Source organism: Dipteris shenzhenensis, chromosome 16 (assembly GCF_047967505.1).
Source record: "Dipteris shenzhenensis isolate YYH24624 ecotype China chromosome 16, Dip_SZ_1.0, whole genome shotgun sequence".
Taxonomy (NCBI): domain Eukaryota; kingdom Viridiplantae; phylum Streptophyta; class Polypodiopsida; order Gleicheniales; family Dipteridaceae; genus Dipteris; species Dipteris shenzhenensis.
This window is the reverse complement of record NC_141611.1, coordinates 40436699-40461467: the sequence shown is the minus strand read 5'-3', so window position 1 is coordinate 40461467 and position 24769 is coordinate 40436699. Positions and strand designations below refer to the sequence as shown.

Below are 24769 nucleotides of genomic sequence, written 5' to 3'. Positions count from 1 at the left end.
CTTCCACATCGACCACAAATAGCGGTACCAAATCCGGGTTGGCTTTGAGGAATGCCTCTTCTTCATCATCGAGGCCATCCGCCACTATTTTTGCCACAGTTGGGTCGCACTGCATCTGCCAAGGGCGCCGCTATGCCCATTGCAACCCGCACCTTCTTCTTGCCTCTCTGCATAGAGATGACATTGTGCTCCCAATTCTGTTTGACCTTTGCTTGGTGCCTACCCACGAGCACACTGTATTCGGGTGTCGGAGCCTGCATATTCAACACCACAAAGGAGACTACGAACGAAATGCCAGCCACCTCCAAGACTACCGCTTGTAAGATCCCTAATGGCAAAACTCGGCGTTGATTTGCCATGCGGACTAGGAACGGCGCTAGTTCCCATGACATCCATCCCATCTCTTGGTTCCCATTACATCCTGGCATGTCTTCAGGGTGACGATGTTGACTGCACACCTCCGTCCACCAGAACTTGCTCGAAAGTTCAGCCTTGTGCTTTTGCCATAATCACACGATTCCACATATCCGTGAGAGGGACTACTGGCATCGGAGAAGAATCAGCTTGGCATACTCCAGCCTCTTCCAGCTCACACTCCTTATTGAGGGATTGCAATAATTGTCAAAGGAACCCAGGTACCAAGTTGAGCAGCTTGCCAAGTGAAATCTGTATAGGTGCCTCCAAAATGGATTCCATTTTCGGCTCCCGTTGTGGGAGAATTGCCCGCCTCCTGGCTTGATTAGCCACCAAAATTGGAGTTGCTTTGACTACATTCCGACCATTGCCCGATAGATGAAGCTTGAACTTCTCTTGGACAATCTCCGACTCTGATTGAGCAATCGGATCTGCAAACTGCACCTTGTGGGGCACCTCGGTTGCCATTTCTTGCTCAACTGACTGCATCAAAGGGGGCACCTCCGCCACTAATTCGTTGACCTGACATTGCACTTGCTCCATGTACCGACCAATCCAGCATCGTGCCACCTTTCTTTACGGCCACACCCTAGAGTTTTGTGCCAGCATGTGTGATGATACTGATTCCATGCACATCATCGGATCATCCTCCACAATGTGGACCTTGGAGGTACTAGGCATCTTCCCCATCGGCTTTTTCCACTCTGCTCATTGGCAATCCCACTCTTGAGCATCCGAGCATTCATTCCGCCAATGTCCTTCCTCCAAACAGAACAGATAATTTTTAACCGATTCAGCCCACGACCTCCACCACCGCGGCCACTGCCTCTTGGCATACTAATCAATTGTGGATGCTCTTCTTGCACATAGAATGCTCCCGAATCCTACTTGCTAGAAACTGGCCACTGTGGTGGACCCCTCGCTCACGACCGTTATAGTGGTAGTCCACTGTGTTGTGGGTGTTGGTCATGCATATCGCACACCATTTCTCGTTGAGCGCGCACTCCATTGTTGAGTGCTCCAAATTACGACAGTGCGCTCACCATAGTCCTTTCAATGCTTTGCCAATCGAACCGTCACCAGAAGTCCCTGGAGCGACCTTTCCTCCTTTAGAGGATTTTTGGGTCTTCTTCTCCGCTTTCAAAATGGACTCCTCACTACTGGTTTCTTCAGAACGCTCTTCAAAACTTCCATCCTTCGAATCTTGATAACTGTCATGTGACCTCTGGGCTTTCGCCGATTTCTTCTTGGCTTTGGCTTGTGAGAACTTGCGATTCTTGTCCACTCTATTGTGTAGAGCCTCTCCCGCTCGCACCGCTTGCTCCACAACCCATTGTGAGCCTCGTGGTGACCCAATCCACTATAGCCAATGTCGTCCACAAATTGTGAGACAACCCCGAAATGATGTAGTCGTTCAACACTTCCTGGGTAGGCCAATCCACCTCAAGAACACGTTGCAGAAGTAGACGAAAGTGGGCTGCATAATCCTCCACATCTTGATCTCCCTGATCCAACTACCGCAGTCCGTCGAGAGTTTTGGTATCACCCTCTTTACAAAATCGTCTCAAGAATGCGGTGCGAACGAGACCATATGTGGTGAAATGGTCCACTGCATACTCTGCAAGCCACCTTGATGCCGCCTTGCCCACCAAGGTCGATTCGAACACTGCCTCCTGTTAGAGTCTACCATGGGTGGTGGGTTGTTGACCGCATACACCTTCTCAAATTGCCTGACATGAGCATCAAGGTCATTGCTTTTCTTTCCCGATAACTTGGTGTACTTAACTTGGGCCACCATATGTCTCCCTCTTACGGGTTGAACAATCGGTCTGACCGCTCCTGATAGCCCTCTCCATCCGAATAGATTGCACAAGGCTGTCAAAACTGTTGTCGGAGAGGAGGATGCACTTAGCACCTTGCGTCCATCCAAGAAACCTGCACACGTGGACCTGAGCGCATACGAGGTGGTGAGTGTGAATGCAAGAGTGTCCCTTGGCTATGGTAGGACCTGCCAGGGGAACCCGAGGAGTGCTCTTCTTCATGACTAGGTTCACTCCTGCTCCGACGTATCCGTGTCGTTGGTGTCAAGGGATCAGGAGGACCCTGTGAACGTGTTCGCATGCATGCTTACTGTGTGGATAACAAGTGCAACATCCGCTCCCAAGACCATCGAATAATGTTGGTCACGACAATCTCCATGCTCGCCTCAGTTTTGTGCGCATCAGATGGAGCTCGTCTTTAAATTTTTGAATGTGACATCTTATTGCTGCAATCTCCTTTTGAGCCTCTACATAAGTGCGTGGCAATGCCCGCAACCAACCATGCGATGCTCCTCCATAATTGCAACGCGATGAACACACAACGCATCATCTACAAAAAACATAGAGAACAAGGAAGAAGATCACCATAACACTGTGTAAGATCTATATATATCTCAGAGCAATAAATCATATATCCCCAAAGAATGGAGTTGGAATGCTAGTAATATCATGCATACAAGAACAAGATATCGGTTAGGAACCGTTTGAGAACCGAACCGTCAACCATTTTGCAACTAACCTACCCATGCACACCCCTCGCAATCACTGCTACTAACCCGTTTGGTTATGCAATAACAGACATGGCTACCGCATGGACTCACCTAGACCTAGATTGTCTCACAATCTGAATGTCGTCAAAACAATTGTGCCTTGAATTTTTAAAATATGAATGCTTTTTAAAAGCAATCTTTTTGTGATTAGCAAAGAAATCATTTTTTATTGTGCTCTTTTTCTTACAAGATGTTGGATTTGACTGTATGTAAATATAGTACTATATTGATTTGATGGAGGGAAGTAGGAAGTAAAGTACGTAAGAGAGCAATTTGGAGGCACAAGAGTAGGTAGGAGACACTCAAGTAGGTGAACAAAATACTACAATTAAACATGCAAATTAAAGTAGTGGGAAGCAATCTTTAAAAGATGGTGCTATTACTCTATACGTACAAACTTCTATCTTATATGAACATATGAAATAACAAACCTATTCATGATTTGCATAGAAAATCATGAAACTGTGAATTGAAGAAAAAATTTTGAATTTTAAAAATTTGCTCAAATAAATACAACTTAGGCATCATCTCCCCAGATTCAAAGTTTGACTCAGATCCATACAATAATAACATACCACGTTAAAGTAACTATCACCTTCACATGCATTTACTCATCTTCTAAATTAAGAATCAATTTGAAAAAATCATTCACAGTTATGCTTATAATGATAATGATTACATACTCAATACATGCATACACGTGTAGCAAAAACACTAGTATGGCTTTACAACTCTAACAAAGAAAAACCACCTAGAAGCACTATATAACTATAACGACAATTTCTCCTTTGCAAGGATTGCATATTCGCAAAATTGTGCCCCTTTATGCATAATGAATATCTTTTTCACACAATGACAAGTGCGATCACAAATGAACACATTCTAGTAGCAATCGCACATGGACACATCTTGACAGTGTAATTACTTGGAAAAAGAAACTACCATAATATTTGGCCCACTACCAATAGTAGTAGTCACCCTACTATTGGTTATACTACTATTAATACCATCAACAGTACACTTGTTATCAATGATGTTGATAGCATTCTTGTCAATAGTCGCCTTGTACCGCATAAGAAGCCTATTGCTGGTAGTATTGTGCATATCAAAATAAATTTAAAGCATTCTCTTTATTATTTAATATTTTGTGTGTGCGTTACATGCATCATAATCGGTCTAATAAAATCCGTCATGGCTTTGTGCATGTGTTGCATGCATAAATAATATCTATGTACAATGGTCTGTGTAAGTGATGATTCATGAACTTGGATGTGCACAATGTGTTTTGTGTCATGATTACACGTACATATGTATACATATACAAGATTCTAAAGTACACGAATGGATAGAGAAAGTCATTGGCGTGCACACATGGTAGTCTTAGGATTGAGAAATGTGACCTTGGAAGTAAGGAAGGACACCCATAAGACATATTGGTTTAATGATTCTATTTCATTGTAGCCATCTATCATCCACACATACACGAAAATACAAGGTCCAACACACTCTTCCTACTATGCTCATAAATCTGGGGAGTGCTTCAACAAATAAACTCATTCATTGGACAATTGAAACCAAGTGTGAAAAAACAAAACTTTTCGAGAATACAAATGTGTGCAATGCATGCAGAATTTGAATGCCAATTGGCCCTCCAATGGGAAAGAGCGCCCTCGTGAGAGTACTTGTTTCTATTTTGACCTACATGCAAGGTGGGAGAGAGAGGGCGGATGAATGCAATGTGGTAGAGAGAATGCTACGTGAGATTCACAATGAAAGGGTGATACCCTTTCATTAATGTCCCTTGAGATCACTCAAGTTCCATCTTCCCATTTACACCTACCCTTATCCTATGACCCATGCACCTACCATTCAATGCACTCTAATGCACCCTTCTCTTTCCTATTGCCCCTAGGACCTAGACACGTGTGTGCACATCTTTATTACTAATCATTGACCAATGTTTCATAGTTTTGGCGATACTATTTACACCACTTGATCGATCATAAATACAAACACATAACTGCACCATCAAATTGGTGCCTAACAATAATAAGGTTCTAATCACTATTAATTAACTAAATAATCATTTCTCTTGTCATGACATCAAGAACAATACTCGTTTAAATCATTAGTTTCATTTGGTATATCGGTATCAAGAAGCCACTCCTCTGATGAGACTGGAAGAAGCTGCTTCACCTTGCGTTTCAAGTTATGCTTATGCCAGCCAGACTTAAAATGCTCTCTATACTGTGTAGCATCTCCAACTTCAGCATTACAAGTATTGCATTTCATTTGTTTCTTCCTGTCAATACTTGCCAATGTCACTCCTTGAGCAGCACTTTCATCCTTCCCTGCCTGCAGGGACAGAGAGCTTGCCAAAACAGAAAGGCCCTTCTCATAAGTAACGTCACTAGCTTTGCTTGCAACCGCATCAGCTGGGTTAGCTGTGCGAGAGCCAGATGCATGAGATTCAAGATTTTCAGCATAATCCTCAAGGTTGCCATCACCTTCCTTTTGCACAGCCATTGATTTTACTTCCATCCTTCCATGAGAATCCCTTACCAATGCATCACACTCCCGGAAATGACCAGGTTCAAGTTGGCAAACCTGCAGAGGTAATCAATCAGACGGAAATCAAATGCAAAAGAAGCTGGTCGCCACCATAATCTGTAAAGGACACCCAGCTTAAAAATTAAAGCCAGCTGCCAAACTTAAATAAACACACATGATACAGAGACTCCTCTGAGCAGCATTTTCGGGAGCAAGAAATCATAAAAGCGAGATTGGCGATATTTTTTCCACTGTTTGTTTCTTTTCTAATTTCCAAAAAGCATCCAACTTTTCCCCCAAATTTTGGATGAAAGCCCTAGCGCACACATGCATATATGTGCATCACATTCACACATATTTTACAACATTTTCAGGCCAATGTTAACCCTGAGTATATTCAACACGAAAGGCAGGCCTGAGCCTAAACATCATCGATATGCCCAACAGGACACAAAGCTATCTGGCACTGACTCCCTGCCATTGCTAGAATATGAACATTCAACATTTTTTTGGATTACGTTTCTCTTGGCACAAAGATCTTATCATAATATGCCTGCCAACGTTTCTTTGAGATAGAAACGTTTTGATATGTGCATCGAGTTCAAAACCTTAGAAACATGCTTTGTTGTGACCAACGGACTTGCTAGGACCTCAGCGTATGACTAGATCTCATTTACATAATATTTTTTCTGGTTGTTCAACTTCCCTACCATTACCATCTCACAAAGGTTACATAGATCTAGTACGATATTCCATACAATAATGACTCTAGATCAGAAAATAAGCATCAACCACAGTATGAAAAATTGTGCATTTTGGGGTAGGGCATTGTAATAAGGTAGGTGCTCCCCTCCTCGTGACTGTCTATGATAGATTAAGATTGTTCAATGCAGTGAGTCTGGAAAATATATCATGTGCTGTCCTAACGTCGAGTTTCACATTTGCCTGGTGAACCTTGCTTAAAAAGAAAACCTCACTCAAAAAATGCTGCTCAAAGAATAGACATCATCGACCGACACTCACCCCATCGGCACCCATATTAACCTGCAAACAAGCAAAGATAAAAGCCTCAAAATGTAGGAAGAGTCATACCACCCTGCACATCGCATTCCCTTCGTCCACCTGTTCAACATCAGAATTCCACTCTTGCAGCTTGCTCAAAAGCTTCGAGCCTTGATCATTGGGCACCATGAGCTGTAGTCTCATTCTTGCTCTGGCAATGGGGAACTGTTTCTCCAGCTCCTTGATAAGCTCCAAAGCCTGCACTAAAATGGTCATGATAAGTCCTAAGCTGAGCCTGTAACAATATACCTCTCACACTTTTGTGGGCCACGATATAGTTTTCAGAGCTGCATTTTAAATGATGAAAATACTTGCTACGAGAGGTGGTGCTGTGCCGACGTATAAAAACCACTAAAAACATGGCAATATGACAATTATCATGACATGGCATAAATATGACATTCTTGTTGCTATATGGTCATGAACATTGAGCAAGAAAAAGTGAAATTGGTAACAAAGGAAGAAATTCAAAGACCATTTTTCAATAGCAAGAGAAACTTAGTAGGGGCAGATGACACTGAAAAAGGTTTTGAGGCAGCTTTGAAGTGTATAGATCTGCCACACCCCCCTAACCTAGGTACATAACATTTTCCCGTCTTTTAAGCGTTTACTCTTAAATAAAATTGGGAAGGTTCTTTTGCAAACTAGCTATCGACTCCCAAGTTTAGTCCTCCTCGGACCTATGCTTTCACTTAACTTTGAACTCCCGAATTAACTTGTTCCTAAGTTTCCTTTCCCTGAAATCGATAACTTTTTCATGTTCATGTGGAACATAGGTCAAATCCTCAATCTCCACAAGTTCTTGGGGCAAAACGAGAGTGTCTCCAGCCCCCAACACCTCTTTCAATCTACTGACATGAAATACCGGGTGAACTTTTACATGTGGAGGCAATTCTAGTTTATATGCACCCTTGCAATCTAATAGTCTCAGCACTTTTGACACCCATCAAAGCATGAAAAGAGATAGCATAAATTGTTTGTTGCTCATCCCAATAGATCTCCTCCTCGTCCACGAGAGCATTTCCACTTGCATCCTCTCGCACATGAAAAGGCATAGCAATCTGATGCTCCATATGAAAGGCGGTAGGCCAACGGCCCCGCATGCCACAGGTGGGCTGAATGCCATTGGATTGTATAACATGCATTTATGTTCATTAGCACCACCGGGATCAAAGGGAAAATCAACCCCCTTCATGGCTCTAGTATCTGGAGCTTCTTCCTCGTCATGTGCACCCTCTAAATCATCATGAGTGGCATCCAAGGTCTCAAATGCATCCATTATCTCCTCATCATCCGATATCTCAATAATCATGCTGAGATTTGCAGTACCATTGTTACGCATTTTGCAAACTTCCCGATGCTCAGGAGTCCACTTCTCACCACACTTAAAGCCTAAGTTTGCCCGCTTTCTGCTGGTTGTTTAAATTCTGATTTTTCATTACCAACACTTGGCTTAGCTCTTGGCTTAGCATCAGATGACTTGTATGGCTTAGCATATGGCATCTTGCTACATGTAACAATGGGAAACCTTGGAAATGGTGCTGCTGCTGATTTCCTATCATGCCAATCAGTCACCTTCATTTGCATTCCCATATGCACTGCCCGCTGCCATCTTATACTTGCTGACATATCTGAACTCAAACACCTCTGCCAATTGGGCTGCACGCTCAATTGTTTGAAGGTTATGTGGCTTCACATCTGCAGCTAGGGAAGGACTCAATCCTTGGATGAAACGCAGCAACTTCCCTTTCTCAGATGCGTCCTGTACAAACAAGAAGAGTCTCCAAAGGCGTTCCAAATACTCTTGGACTGTACTAGTCTGTGACAAAGCATAGAATTCAGCCGAGTACTGATCCAAGATGAGTGGGGATACGAAGGTAGTAACCATCATTTCTTAAAAACCCCTCCATGTGGTTGGCCTTTGAGGTGAATCCCTCATATACCGCAACCAAGTATGTGCATAGTCTTGCATGTGCATACCCGCAAAGATTATGCAGTCTTCATCCTACTTTGGGTAGAAGCGAAAATAATCTTCCAGCTTCGTAAGTCACTCCTCCAGCTCATTAGGTGTGCGAGTGTCCCCTTTGAACTTATGCACTATGAGTTTGTCCTTGACATCCATGGCTGCATAATTCCTGTGTGCATAACCTCCCTCACGCTTGAAGTTCACATAATTGGAGAAAGACATCTCAAGTTTGATGGCCTCAGAAAGGGCCTTATACGAACGCAATAAATCTACCAGCATCTCATCAAAAGTGACTTGCTGCCCACCACTAACCCCTTGTTGCATAGTAGCTACTGCCAATTGATGCACTGGCTGTGTCCGGCTATATGTGCTCACTGGCAGAGCGATAGGTGCATGAACCCCTGGCTGGGTCTCTTTGCCAAATGCATCTCTTTGAAATGATGGCATGCCAAAGGGTTGAGAAGAGGACTGACCTCTCTCCCGGGGGTGTGGGATGCCATATAAACCAAAACCAGCTCCAGAAATACTAGCTGGTGCAATGAAAGGAGCACTAATCGGATACATACCAATGGGTCGGCCCAAAAGAGACGGCTCGGCTTGCATGGCATGCTTGTAAGACACGTTAAGACACGACACGTTAGACACGCTTCAGACACAAGTGTCTAAATTGTCTTAAAGATAAGACATGTAAGACACGTCATTGTGGTGGTTATAATAATTATTTAATTAATATATGTATAAGAATACGAGTGTACAACTTGCTAGCATAGCTAGCTGCTAGATTCTAGAAGTACAATAAGCTACACTTAAACAATGCAAGAAGTAACAGTGCACTCGTAAAATGTAGTTAAGAGTCAAGACTCGTCACTCAAGACTTAACCGTTAAAGTTAAGACTCGGGACTCAAGAGCTTGCAAGTTAAGAGTACGACTCGAGCTTGCAAGTCACGACTAACAACTTTAAAGGTTTAAATTGACCATTGAATCTTGATATTCAAAAATCTAGATAAACAACTTAACAAGAGCTTAGAGGGCTACATAGATTATATACCAATCATCATAGAGAAAAAAACATAAAAATCATGGCAATAGTCAGTCGGTCACATGTGACATGAATAAAATCTACATCACGATACATATAATTGAAAGGAAACGTTCAACTCTCAAGAGTCAAATCTCTCAAGATTCATCCTAATCCGAATTTGCAAGGTCATTGCCATTGCTGAATCCAAAGTCACCATCAATGATAGCATGGTTAAGTCAAACTCAATGTTTGTCGTTACACCCCACCCCCCCCAAAAAAAAGGGGGGGAAAAGGAGTGTCTAAAGGTGTCTTAAGGTAAGACACGTGTCTGAAGTGTCTTGCAATGGTCCAGAAGACTGATGCTCATAGGCACGGCGGGCATCTGCCATGATGGTACAGCAGCAAGTACAGAAGGTGTACCAGCTGGTGCGGAGGCCAACAACAGATACACGCAGTACGGCGATAATTTCCTGGAGCATCCACAAGAGTCGTGGATCTGTTGCAGAGATGCGTGGCCACTGTGCAGAAGTGGGCAGGTGCTGCTACAGGCTCTGGAGATGGACACATTGGTGTGGTGTTGCAAGGGATATCAGGCTGCACATTTACTTAGCCAGGGAGGACTGCCAGCAGGTCGGCAGTCTGGAGTCTGAACAGTCTGTGGACTGTCAGGTCGGCAGAAAAGGGGCCTTTGAACAGCCTGATCAGCTCAGCATAAGCACAGATTGGGTTGGCCCAGTCTATGGCTGGTCGACTGATTTGTACACTGGTCGGCCAGTCTGCTGACTGGTTCAGCCTGTCTAGAGGGCCTAAAGCCCTATAAATAGGCCCATTTGTGGGCACAACTAGTTCGGTTTTGAGGCAGCCCTCACCCACCCAGGAGCAATTTTTGGTGCACACATACAGCCAGTAGGAGAGCATATGTTTGCTGGAGGGTGCTGTCTAAGGAACTCACACTATGGATTGTGACTGAAGCTCACTAATGAGCATGCAACCTGACGAGTGCAAGGATAGAAATAGGAGCACTACTTGTGCTCGCCATAGAGCATCCTATTGAAAAAGTCACCTCCTTGTCTGTAAGCCCTTATTTGAGGAGAGCATGGGGGAGGTGGACTTGGGGATGATGTGGCTGCCATGTGGGCAGCACAATCAGATCATGTATCTGGCTGCTTGGAGATGATTGGTACACAGTCACAGCAGCAGCACAGCATGGGACCCTGCCAGAAGCAGCCGCCATGACAGGTGGGACAATCTGGAGCTTGTTCAGCATGTACACACGGTGTGGATCAGACCCGGGAGGTTCTGACAGCCTGCGTAGGTGTTTGGAGCAGGTGGAGCAAGATAGAACCATGCAGAGAGGTCAGCAAGCAGATGAGACACGTGGCACACCTGTACGGAACTGGACGGTTGGCTGCAGGTGTCAGAACAGGGCTGGAGCTGAAGATCAAAGGCTGGAAGAGACCCGGAGGGATGATGGGGAACCTGGAGGTTGGCCTGGTCCACTGGCAGAATGCCATGTGGCCAGGTGGTTACAAATATTGGGCTGGTCAAAACCAGCCAACCAGGGCCAGAAGGGGCCAACCAGGTCGGCCCCCACAGACCAGCAAAGTCGGCTGGTTTGGGGCTGCCTGGTTCAGTCCATTTTGGTCTCAGTTCATGCATTGTCCCACTGTTACACATTGGAATGTTATATGCGTAGCACTTTATCTTTTGGTTTGCTTATGCCATAGGGAATCCTGTTGAACTTCATGGGTTTATTGATTCTGGTTGTGTAAGGGGATGAATTTGTGCAACTTAGGTACACTAGGTTCTTCTGCGATGGCTCCAGAGTACTTCACCCATGTGATTGAAGGGTGGTTCATAGGGATGTTGTGGATTTGCCACCAGGCAAGCATGCCATTGGTACCAAGTGGGTTTTCAAGGTGAAAAGGAAGCCAGATGGGTCCATTGACAAGTATAAGGCAAGGCTAGTTGCCAAAAGCTATGCACAAAAGAAAGGCATAGATTATGAGGAGACTTTTGCTCCTACATCCCGGATGACCACCATACGGTCAGTTATTGCCATGGCTGCAAATTTTGTTTGGAATGTCCATCGATTGGACATAAAAACAGCTTTCCTTAATGGGGACTTGCAGGAAGAGGTTTATGTCAAACAACCTCCTGGATTTGAACTTTCTGGCAACGCACTTCAAGTTTGTAAGCTTAACAAAGCTTTATATGGGCTGAAACAAGCCCCATGTTCATTGTATGCAAAGATTGATGCATTCCTGGTAAGTAAGGCGTTACATAATAGTCCCACGGAAAGCAACCTCTACATCAAGAAGAATGGGGGGGGATATTTTGGTCATCATTCTTTATGTAGATGACATGCTGCTCACGGGGTCAAATTAGGAAATAATTGCAAATTTCAAAGCTGAGTTGAAAGCTGAATTTGACATGACAGATTTGGGCATGTGAAATTTTTATTTGGGGATCCAGTTTATACAAGACAAGCGTGGCATCGTTATGTCTCAATCCAAGTATGCGCAAAAGCTCTTGGATAGATTCAACATGCAGGATTGTAAGCCTATAGCCACTCCCATGGAGCCGGGGCTAAAGCTTACTATGTATGATGCAGGTGAATCAGTGGATGTCACACTTTACAGCCAGGCTGTTGGATGCCTCATATACTTCTGCAATACACGGCTTGATATTCAGTATGCAATATCTCAGGTGAGCAGATATATGCACAATCCAAAGACAACACATTGGCAGGCTATAAAACGCATCTTCCATTATTTGCAAGGCACAAAGTCTTATGGCTTGATGTTTCCCAAGGGGGGTGACTTGTAGATGCATGCTTACAGTGATTCAGATTGGTCTGGAGACTATCATACCAGGCAGTCCACTAGTGGTAATTGTTTCTTTTTGGGCAAAGCTTGCATTTCTTGGCTGAGCAAGAAGCAATCTACAGTGGCTACTTCCTCATGTGAAGCTGAGTACAAGACAGCTTTCACAGCGACAGTTGAATGTGTTTGGCTGCGACGTTTGTTCACTGATCTTCGTCTCTTATTGGAGGATCCTTCTCCAATTCTCACTGATAGTCACACTGCTATAGCAGTGGCAAAGAATCATGTGTTTCATGCTCGCACGAAGCACATTGAGGTTCATTATCATTATGTCAGAGAGAAGTTGCATGCAGGGGAGATTAGTATGATCTATGTGTCAACACATGACAATGTTGCAAACATCTTCACGAAAGCACTTCCACGTAAGAAGTTTGACGCATTTCGCAGTGCCCTAAACTGTAATAAGTGGGTTAGGGGCACTTTTCCCTCTTAGAGGTTTATCTCCCTAACCACAGTCTAATCCCTAACTACGGTTAGTGATTAGATAGGGTTTTGTCACTTAGACAAAACCCCTCATCTCTTCTTTGTACTACACTTCATTTCAGTCCACTATTGAGTGATTTACATTCAGCTCACTCTTGCTCTCCTTCTTTCTCACACATCTCTGTCTTCCCAAGCTTCGAGCTCCTCTTCGTCTACTGCCATGAGTATATTCCCTTGTCTGTCCACCATGTCCTCCGGTTTCACCTCACTCCCATTGTCAATTTCCACAGCTTTCGAGCCACTAAATGACTCCGAATCTTCACCTTCCAGATCGTGTAGTTTGTCCCGTCCAATTTCCCAGACTCTCCAAAGTTAGGGATAGTGAAAAAGAAATTTGGGGGGAGGAGGAAGAGAGAGCAGGGGCTGAAGAGGCTAAAGAGGTTGACATTTCTGCTGCTAAACCACACAACAAAGTCGAACAAACTCAACCTTCAGTAGACCAGAACTCTGAACGCACCTGACTGAACCTGAGTCAACCTCCTTCTCGCAAGGTAACTGTCCTCCAATCATGGAAGTCGATTCCCAAGAGCTTCTGAATTAGGGTCGTCCTTCAGCAAGGTCCATACCTTCAGGCTCCCACACCTGTGAGCCTCATACTTGGGCTCTGATACCATGTTAGAAATGACCCAATAGAGGGTATGCACATCGGAAGACTGATAGAATTGCCCAGGAGCTCACACAGTGTGGTGTGGGGTGTGGAATCACAAACTTCTTAATTTGATATGCATAGAATAGATGTGCAGACTCATCAATAGACAATGAACCAGCCAGATAGAGAAACCACCAAAATAATATATTTCCATCCAAAGCTATGGACAAAATAAAAGAGATAGATCCAGAGTCCCACCAATGGTGTCGTCCTCTGTAACAAGGGCAACTACTAGACTACTAAGCTGCCACTTAAACTAGTAAAAAGAATTGAAAAGATAGAGGGGTAGGGTTAGAGACACTCTTACATGAGAGGGCATGGACTTGCAGCTCCATGGGCTGGCTAGCCATTGCTAGGGGATCCTTCTTGGGATTGAGTCAATCACCAAAGGGAGTAGACTCCAATTTGTTTATGATCAAAAGGTACTTGGAAGTACAGCTGAAGCCCCTTTTTATATTATGGGAAAGTGGGCCAGCAACACTAAATGCTTATAAGATAACTCCCAAGGGCTGCCACGTGGCATTACATGATTTAAAGTAGCATTTACAAAAGGAAATAGTAGTTTCCTACTAAAATAGAGCTAACTGGAAGTAACTACTGTTACAATCCCCCGAAAATTTGCCCTCAAAACGAAGACAAATAGTACAACTGAAATGGAAAGAAGGGCAGGAATATTCCAGCCTGGTATGGACAAGTACGCATAGACTCAATCCATGAGATGTGGATGCTCCTGCAAAATGCTCTCTGGCTGCCATGTAGCCTCCTCCTTAGGCAGGTTTTTCCATTTGATGAGATACTCCACCATGGCTTTATTTTTAAGAACCTTGTCTCTATAGCCCAAGATCTTTTCTAGAATATACTCAATTTGACCTGATTCATCCATGGGAGGCAAATCTGCTGCAACTGGAATGGATGGGCCCACATACCTCTTGAGTAGAGAAACATGAAATACATTATGAATATTGGCTGTGGCTGGTAAGCTGAGTTTATAGGCTAAGTCTCTCAAATTCTTAAGGATCTGAAATGGGCCATAGAACCTGTGAGCTAACTTAGTGTTAGTATTGCCCCTTAAGGAAGCATACCTATGAGGGTGCAGCCTGAGATAAACCCAATCTCCCTCCTCAAATTCCACATGCCTCCTCTTCTTATATGCATTTTCCTTCATCCTAGCTTGTGCTTTGAGAAGGTTATCCTTGGCCAGCTGTAGGATGGCTTGCATTCTATCCACTTCATCCTTTGCATGCTGATTTATCTTTGATGGTGGAGGGTACCTGAACTTGGCACCCATATAATGCTTCAAAAGGTGACATGCCAATAGAGGTGTGCTGGGTGGAATTGTAACAAAATTCTGCTAAAGACAACCATGTATCCCAAGACTTTTGTGTCTCAAAGAAAAAGTGTCTCAAGTATTCCTCTACCCACTTATTTACTCTCTGACTGACCATCTGTTTGGGGATGATATGCTGTACTAGGGGTCAACTTTGTTCCAATTTGAGAGAAGAATTCTTTCCAAAAACCACTCGTTAATTTTGCATCCCTATCACTCACAATCTCCTGTGGAAGGCCATGCAACTTGAAGATATACTCCACAAACTGATTGGCCACTTCAGAAGAAGAATAAGTGGTCTTGGTAGGAATAAAGTGAGCTGTCTTGGTCATTCTATCCACCACCACCAGAATACTATTCCATCCCTTTGCTGTTATGGGCAGTCCTGTGATAAAATCAATGCCGATATGTGTCCACTTACCCTCACGAATGGGTAGGGGATTTAATAGGCCAGCAGGATAAGTGTTCTCAATTCTATTTTGCTGGCATTGCTCACAGCTCTTTACATACTGCATTACATCTTCCCACAGACCCTTCCAATAGAAGCTTTGTTTAACCCTTTCATAGGTCTTACCTAGCCCAATATGTCCTGCCATAGGTGAGCTATGAAACTCAGCCAAGATCTGATTTTTGAATGAGGAATGAGGGATCAAATAAACTCTATCCAAGTACCATAGCAATCCATTCCTTAAGGCATATTGTGGATAATCCAAGCATGGGGTCCTGAAGTGCCATGAAAATATCAGCAGATTCCGGATGCTCCATATATTCCTCTTGGATGTCATGAATCCAATCCTTGTAGAGGGTAGTGACTGCATAACATTGACAAGACCAAAGCCTAGACAAAGCATCAGCTACCACATTATCTTTTCCCTTCTTATACTCAATGTCAAAGTCATAGCCTTGCACAAATGCTAACCATCTCCTTTGCCTTGGGGTAAGAGTACTTTGTGATAGGAAATACCTCAAGGATCTATGATCAGTTTTGACCTTGAACTGGCTGCCATATAGGTAATGGTGCCATTTCTTGATAGCATGAACAATGGCAAGCATCTCCTTATCATGTGTAGGAAAAATAAATTCCTTGTCACTCAGCCCCTGCCACTAGCATCAGCTTCAATAAAGAAAGCCTTTGAAAAATCTGGGCATGTCAAGATAGGTGCTGAAGTGAGACATTCCTTGAGATCATTGAAAGCTGCTTGGGCAGATGAACTCCATGAGAAGGCTCCCTTCTTGAGCAAATCTGTTAAAACTGCAGCTCTCTTGGCATTGTGCCTAATAAATCTTCTGTAGAAAGAAGTCAGACCAAGAAAACCCCTTAACTGAGTGAGATTTGAGGGTGTTGGCCATTGCTTTACCACCTGCACTTTTGCTGGATCCACTGAGATACCCTCAGGTGAGATGATGTGACCCAAGTACTCCACCCTTTGCACCATGAAAGAGCACTTAGAAGGTTTGGCATATAGCTGGTGCAGCCTGAGAATCTCCAAAACCTTAGCGACATGCTGTAAATGCTCTTCCTTACTCTTGCTGTATATGAGTATATCATCAAAGAACACAAGTGCAAACTTGAAGAGATAAGGACCCAAAATTGGTTCATCAAGTACTGAAAGGTAGCTGGGGCATTAGTGAGCCCAAAGGGCATCACTTTGAACTCATAATGTCCTCTTTCAGTTCTAAAGGCAATTTTACTCTCATTTCCCTCCTTGATCCTTATCTGATGGTACCCTGACCTGAGGTCTATCTTTGAGAAGTATTTGGCTCCCTTAAGCTCATCCAATAGGTCATCCACTCTAGGATAGGAATCCTGATTTTAATTGTCATTTTGTTTAACTCCCTATAGTCAATGCACAATCTGAAAGTCCCATCTTTCTTCTTAACCAATAGAACAGGAGAAGCAAATGGGGATTGACTATGGGTAATAAAGCCCTTATCCATTAATTCCTAAATTTGTTTAACCATTTCATCTTTTTCTGCCCTTGACAGCCTGTAGGGAGCTTTCTTGACAAGTTTAGCCCCTTCCTCCAAATAAATGGCATGATCCACTTTCCTTTTTGATGGTAGACCGAGCAGGGGTTCCCTAAATATGTCCTTATATTGCTGTAGCAAATCCAGCATGTCAACATCTTCAACTTTGAAGTCCTGCCAGATTTTTGAGTGCTTTCAGCTTCAAGCTTAAGTCCAAATAGACTCACCTCTTTCTTCAAGAGTCTTCTAAGCTGTTTAACAGTGACCAACTGTAATTTATGAGGATGAATTCCAAATAAACAAACTTCCTTAGCCCCATCTTGGAAAGTCATGGTCATCCCTTTGAGATCCATGGTGAACTTACCTAGTGTTCCAAGCCAATCACAGCCAAGAATGATATCTATAGGACCAAGATTTAATGCAAATAAATCCTTAGTACAAGAGTATTCTGAAGAGAGCTTAATATCCACATCTTTGCAAATCCTTTGCTGGTAGTGTAGGCTCCATCAGCGCTTTGAGGTAGTTCACCACTTGGGAGCTTAAATGATTGAATAGACCTGGAATTTATGAAGCTGTGAGTACTTCCTGTGTCCACGAGTACATAGACATCTCTGCCCTTAACTTGCCCTTTGACTCTAAACGTAGTACGTCCACTTATCCCACTTAGAGCATTGCTGGAAATGACATAGCTTTCAGCTTCTCTGCTGGGTTCACAGCAAGCAAAAGGATCCTCAAGATGATAGGACTTGTGCCCATTCCTTGCTGCAGTTGCATCTGAAACTGACTGAGCAGCAAACGGTAGTAAATTCCATGGCCTAGAGCTGTCCATGGCTCTCAACTCACCAAGATTGAGACCCCCAGGATTGAAGACAAAGTTCTCATCACAATCATGGTACTCTTCAGGCTCCTCATACTCCTCCTCAGATTCTGAAACCTCAATGATGATGCTCAGCTTACCTGAGGCTGACTTTGCCTTGCATGATTTGTTGTGATCAATATTCTCCTTTCAGTGACAATGAGACCTAAGATGGATGGCCGGAAACCCCCAGTTGACCAACCAACTTCTATCAGAAAAATGTCGAATGAGCTGCCGTGTGGAAATGCTTGGCTTTGATTTCGAATGAAAAAGGAACCACTCCACTTTTCTCCACACCTAAAGCATAGTCCCTTCTTTCTCCTCTCATCCATTAGTGATTGGGGAAACTGTTTTTGAACCTCCCTCCTGCCCTTGTCAAGGTCTAGATATCTTCCATCAGCTTTGGACTCTTTGGCAACAAGAGTGGCCTTTGAAGCATTGAGGGTAGGATATTTGGGAATTGTTCTACCTGGTACACCATAAGCTGAGGCTGATTGAGAAGGCTTATACCCCAATTGAAGCTTCTGTTCACCCATAGACTTCATCACACCATAATCCATTGTACTTGGCTTCTGGAAAGTACCTATCCCAATGACCTTCTCCCTTGGATTATACTTGGGCTCATACAATTCTGCCAGTTACATGGCTTCATCCAATGACTTGGGTCTAGAGGCCATCACATCAGAAGCAATAGAGGATTCAAGCCCATTAATAAACCTAATCATTCTCTGTTTTTCATCTATCCCTCTCACAAAAAGGGAAAGCTTCCAAAACTGTTTTATATAGTGCTTAACTGATCCATTTTGAACCAAATCATACAATCGACACAAGTATTGATTTACAACCAAAGGAGAGAGAAAGGTGACAACCATTTCCTGTTTGAACTCCTCCCATGTGGCCATAGGTAGTCTAAGTCCCCCTTCCACTTCTTGTGAGTAGTGCCTCCACCATGTGTGGGCATAGTCCTCTAAATGTAGGACTGCGAATTGAAGTTTGGCAGCATCAGTTCTAGGGCTCAACTTGAAGTAATCTTCCAACTTGCTTAGCCACTCATAAAGCTCATTTGGTGAGGTGGTCCCTTAAATTTCTGCAGCACTATTTTGTCCTTGTAGTCCTTGCCCATACTAGAACCTTGCTCCATTTCTTTTTTAATATCAACCTGAGTGGTCTTCACAAACTAAGTGAAAGACATAACCTCTTTAACATCTGAATCTAACTGATTATAAGCCATCAACTGTTGTGTCAAAATTTCACCTCTCTTAAGTGACACTTGGTACACTTTGGATGAACTGGTTCCACCTTCTGGAATTGGCACATGAGCTGGACTTGTTTCTGTAGTACCTGACAGATTTCATTCCATGGGGGCACATGTAGGAAGGTGGTTGTGGATGAGATCTTCTAGCCTCTGCCATAAATCCACCTTTTCCTGAGTTCAAACCACCCTGATTTGGTTCCACAACCTTCTTGGGAACATCCTCCCTTAGGATTTCCTTCCCTCTAGGTTCAGCTCTATTCCTCACTTGATTCACATCACTCCTCATATTTCTTAGCTGAGTGAAAGCATAGTCAAACTTAGTCTTGGATTCTCTTTCCACATCATCAAATTTCTGCTCCAGCATTACATTGAGCTGCCCAACTTGACCAGATAGCTTTTGCTGCTGATCCATAAATTGCTGCATCATTTTATTTTTCTTCTCCATAATACTTTGCTGTTGCTGCAGCAAGAAGCCAGAAATCCTTCAAGATCCACTCCAGGCCTGGAAAGAGGAAACTTGAGAGGTTATTGGGAGGTAGACCTTCTTGCCAATCCCTCATCTTCTGGCTCTTGCTCACTAATATGGACGTCATCCCCAAGTTTCAGGGCTCCAACATGCTCTTCTGCCTGGCTCATTAACTGAGCTTCATCATACTCCATCTCAGATCTTAGATCTTGAGATATTTTCCCCCTTCTGAAATTAGATGCAAATTTCTTTGGTGCCATAAGATTTCTTTGGCTAGGCAAGATAGAATAGAGAAGATTGGCCCGCAAAATCAGAAAGCCCCAAAAAAAATTCAAAGTATCTGATGGGATTATACAACTGCGCCACCTGTAAGCTGAATTTCGAGCAGATTTCAAGGTAAACGATCTTCAATGGACTCCAAACTTAGTTCATGTGCTCCAGAGGCTGAGGCGACTCCTTGGAGGCAGAGGTATCACTATTTGCAGCAGGGGAACCCTAATTCGAAGCAGAAATGCAGGTATAGCCAGTCGAAAATGCTGATAACTCCCCCAATTGGACTCCAATATCTACCAAAATTTAGGACCAGCCTGTAGAGCCTAGGGTGACCAGCTTGGTGCAAGAAGCCCCAAATTATGAGCAGTACTTGGCTAGATCGCAATTTAGGTCAAATTCGCCTGCACCAGTCAGATTTTCAAGCAATTTCTGGGTCATTTCGTGTTTCTTGCACATAGGAGTGATCAAGGAAGCAAGGGCTATCTAATGATGCTAAAAGCCCCAAATTCTGAGCACTCTGAAATTTAGGGTCTCTGCACAGCCCAACACGTGGCAGCAGCTGCCTGGGACACCTGACCGCGATGAATTTTTGCACAGAAGTAAAGATAGGCCTCAAGATGCCATGCTCCAAGTTTCAGCAAGTTTGGACATGATTTACCCCACAATTTCCCATGAAAATGGCTCTGATACCAAATGTAACAAGGGCAACTACTAGACTACTAAACTGCCACTTAAACTAGTAAGAAGAACTGAAAAGATAAGAGAGGTAGGGTTAGAGACACTATCACATGAGAGGGCATGGACTTGCAGCTCCATGGGCTGGCTAGCCATTGCTAGGGGATCCTTCTTGGGATTGAGTCAATCACCAAAGGGAGTAGACTCCAATTTGTATTATGATCAAAAGGTACTTGGAAGTACAGCTAGAGCCCCTTTTTATATTATGGGAAAGTGGGCCAGCAACACTAAATGCTTATGGGATAACTCCCAAGGGCTGCCACGTGGCATTACATGATTTAAAGTAGCATTTACAAAAGGAAATAGTAGTTTCCTACTAAAATAGAGCTCACTACTAAGCTGGAAGTAACTACTATTACATCCTCCGATCTTACCACAAGGTACTCCTCCTATCTGCTGGCTATCTCTAGAGTCGAACCCGCGTGCTCCACCTCAAGCATCTGTAGACTTTCCGTCCAGAATGATCCTCTCCACCTTGCTGTCTGGAAACCAGACTAGGTGGGCAGCCTCCTATGAGCTAGGTCCGCAGCACAAGATACTTCTTTCTCCTCGTAATGTAGGCCCAAAGGTAGCCCTGCTGCTGCTCCTTCTGCTAGTAGATTGGCTGCTCCAGATGATGAGTAATGGAGGCCCAAATGCCCCCTTTTATAGGCCCAAAGGGCCCTGAGAAATGGCCGACCCAGCAGGGGGATGAACCAACCCCCTCTGGCCAACTTGGTTGGCTGGCCCAACCCTAACCAGCCGACCTGCTGGTCGGCCTGGTCCACCGGGTTGGCTGGCTCAACCAGCCCTATATAAGGGCCCTAGCCAGGCCCTTTTGGGCTGCTGCTAGGCTGCCCTTTGCTGCTGCTGGAGACCCTATTGCAGGCTGTACACCTGCCCACAGACCCGTACAGGTCCGTACCATTGCTGATGTCATCGCGCCTTTGTTCCAAGCTGGAGATGCTGCACAGATCTGCTCTGCTCTGTTCTTGATAGTCCCCTGGCCATTCTCTGCCAGATCTGCCCTGGAGGCAAGCTTCCTTCTGCCAGGTACTCTCCTCTCTTTGTATGAGGTGCTGCCCATGTGGCAGCCCCCTCCCTCTCTCTTTTCTTTTGCCCACATGGCAGCCATGCTGCTGCTCATGTGTCAGTCTCTCTAACCCTAGGTTCACCCCCCCATGCTCTCCTCATATGGGGGCTTAGAGATGGGGAGGTGACTTTTCCAACAGGATAACTAGCTTATCATGAAGATGAAGCTGTGGAGCCACCTGGTGGTAAGGATGTTGTGGAAGGTAACGAGACGGGAGAAGATCCAAAGCCCAAAGACATCAAAGATGCAACAAAAAGATAATAAAGTAGTTGATCTAGACCTGCCAGAAGAGTGACAAGAGAAGTGATGTTTGATAATCAGGACGACAACATACGGAGAGATTCCACTCATTCAGTTGGCCGATACTTGAATGGAAGCGTGGGACATGATGAAGGACTTGTGCGGAACAAACCGTATAGCAAGGGTCCTCAACCTCCACAACCAGCTGTTGGTGACATGGTGCGGGACTACCTCACAATGTGTCGGAGCGGTTGATCATAAGGTGGACCTAGTTCAGTTGCTCCTGATTATGCCCAACTTGTTGCCGAGCAGCTTCAAGAACTTTGTAACCAGTATTACGACTTCGGAAAGATCAAGGCCGCTCACCTTTTAGCAGCTAGGGTCCATGTTGGTATAGGAGGAAGTGAGGGCAAGGATGTATGACGGGCATTGACAAAGCCTTTGTTGCACAAATCAAGAACAAGGGCACATGAAAGAACAAGCCTGGCAATGGCAAGCCCAACAACAAAAGAGAGATGACAAACCTGATAATGAAGAGGACTTTTGAAGTAATGGAAGCAACAAAAAAAGAAAAGCTTCTACTGCAACCAGCCAGGGCATTATGCGAGGGGATATAAGTAGAGAGTGTTACATCAGGTGATGAACTTAGGGTGTGGCCTTGCCTTGGGTTACCTTTCCGTAAAATATCAACCCAAAGTCCTACCTAGGCAGTTCCAGGTTTGTAGAGGGGGGAATTGAAGCGGTTCATCGTCTAGCTAAACCATCAACCTTAAAGGCTTCTAGGTATAGGATGTGTGTATAAAGAGTTAAGTGGTTCATTGACTTTTGAGTATTGCCTGTGTGTATGGAGGAGAAATAAGACTGACATAAAAACATAAGGAATATTCAGCTATTAACTACTTACTCATAAAAGTTGAGCTTATGTTCCCATAAATACCTAAGCATAAGCTGCCGTCTCAGGTTCAAAGGATTACTTTGTGTCTCCCTATCTCCTCCTAGTTGGATACATGTTTTAAAACCAAAGTGCCGAATAAAACAAGAATACAGGTAGAATGCACGGAAAATGGTCGTACCTGTTGCTTTGAGCTTCTGTGTGGATCTACAGCAAAGTGTGATTCTCGGATGAAGCGTTCTATCATGCTAATCGTGTAGGGCCGTTGTGTCTCTGGATTAACTGTTTTCTCCATGACGATGGTTGCAATGTCCCTAAATTGGGTTTGAAGATAAGATTCTCTTTCCTTCCCTCCAACTTGAAGCTCTCCTTTCTCCAGAATCTTAAATAAGAGCACGTATTAAGACATTACAATCCAATCAGAAGGAAGTCTTCTAACAGGTGGCATGCTAAACGTTTATCTTATGAAAGGGACAAATTTCCTCCATTTCTTTCTTTTATCCAGTAATAGGCGGAGAGACTAGATAGCATATAGATAAGTGCTGCCTAGAGAGAACCTCAAGGCAGATCTTTTCTGGGTCATCGGTTCCAAACGCCTTAATAAGATCCTTCGACTTTGCCAAGATGCCCTTTGATACATTTTCGTAAACAGTGTGCGACTGTAAAACCTCATCGATGTCTTTTTCCCTGAATTAAAGAGTACGAATCCATTAACAATCACAGCTAATACAAAATGCTGGGTTTTACAGGACCAGTCCTATTCCGTCGCAAGGGAAACAGCTTAGTAAACATGCGCATCCACTCACACTCGCGAGCGCCAAGACAGCACTTTGTTCTTGTAGCAGGCGATCTCGAAGCGGAGTCCGTGGCTTTTGAGGCGCACTACCGCCACATTGGTAAGACGCTTCTGCCCAACAGGCTGTGCCAAGCATCTCGACATGGGCGTAGACCGCAATTGGCCTCCTCGCAGCTGTTTTGCAGAGAGATGAATAGATAGGTAGCCTTGATGATAGCGAATATATCTATATAACACGAGTCTACATTCTTAAAATTTTCATAAGCTTGCTAATACACTTGATTTTTGGCATCGGAAGGGCTTTTTCTTCTCGATATATTGTGTTTCGCCTAGGTGTGCGTGGGTTATGTTCTGCTGAGAATGATTGTTTTAGCCGAGGCAGTACGACATGGGTAGGGTCGTCTCTCCCTCTTGTTGTGGCCGAGAGAGTGGGCAATCACCTACTCAATATACGCGAAAACTATGCAGTGGTATGTCCAATACGCGTGTGATATTTTCGTGTGTATTTTTTGCTGGCTGCAAGTCACTCCAAATTTGGTCCATGTGTGAATCGTAGATAGTTGTGGGCTTATGTTGTTGTAGTTGGAGTGCGAAGGATTACATGAGCCCTTGCAAGTTTGCGGATGCAGGTGATGCTTTGCTCATGTCTATGTTGAAGTCTCCTAAAACTGTTGTCCATGATTTTGGATAAGTCAAGAACATGTTATATTTTTGAGATGGCGGCCTGTATACATTGAAGATCTGGAAGATCTTGTCATGAATTGTTGTGCTAATGGATATTATTTCCACTCCTTGCTCTGTGTATTGGCAAGTGTTTCCGAACAAATGTGCATTGTCCTGTGTGAGAAAAAAATTCGATCCTTGTGGTGTGTGTTGCTTTTGGTGTCTTGTCTTTGTTTCCTGAAGATAAATAATGCTGGAGTCCATTAGTTTTGTCGTTCTCTCAATGTCCATGATGTATTTTGCTAATGATCTTGTGTTTAGCAATTCCAACAAAAAAAATCTGTTTTGCCTTTCCTGCTGCTGATGGGAGCTCTCTATCGTTACCCAGGCTGCATTCGTGTTGAGTTTATGCATCTCATCTTGCACATCTTTATCGATGTGGAAGTTTTCATTTCAAATTGGTTCCAATAGGTACAACCTTTCAATGTCCTTGACTCGGGATAGTCTGTGTATGCTAGCCCGTGTCCTCGTACTCCCTTTGGTGAGAAATGAGTCTTTCCAATGTTAGCCCTTGCACACGATGTATTATTCTTGCAGCTGCTGGC

At 43.9% G+C, this 24769-nt stretch overlaps 1 protein-coding gene across 1 annotated transcript; it reads right to left on the bottom strand.

Moving 5' to 3' along the window:
- Positions 1-4710: 4710 nt before the first annotated feature.
- Positions 4711-24015, bottom strand: LOC147892951 (sequence-specific DNA binding transcription factor). The gene is made up of 5 exons (XM_087387120.1): positions 23512-24015; positions 23263-23392; positions 22887-23087; positions 6647-6814; positions 4711-5611 (listed from the first exon to the last, which is right to left on the bottom strand). Exons 1-5 carry the CDS (start codon positions 23643-23645, stop codon positions 5108-5110), a joined length of 1137 nt encoding a protein of 378 aa, XP_087243246.1. The 5' UTR covers positions 23646-24015; the 3' UTR covers positions 4711-5107.
- Positions 24016-24769: the final 754 nt, after the last annotated feature.

Coding starts and splice junctions, on each gene's coding strand:
- LOC147892951 (XM_087387120.1), bottom strand. CDS start 23,645: ATGTCGAGATGCTTGGCACAGCCTGTTGGGCAGAAGCGTCTTACCAAT. Junction 23,393..23,511: donor CTGTCTTGGCGCTCGCGAGT/GTGAGTGGATGC, acceptor TCTTTAATTCAG/GGAAAAAGACATCGATGAGG. Junction 6,815..22,886: donor ACAGAAGCTCAAAGCAACAG/GTACGACCATTT, acceptor ATTTTAGTGCAG/GCTTTGGAGCTTATCAAGGA.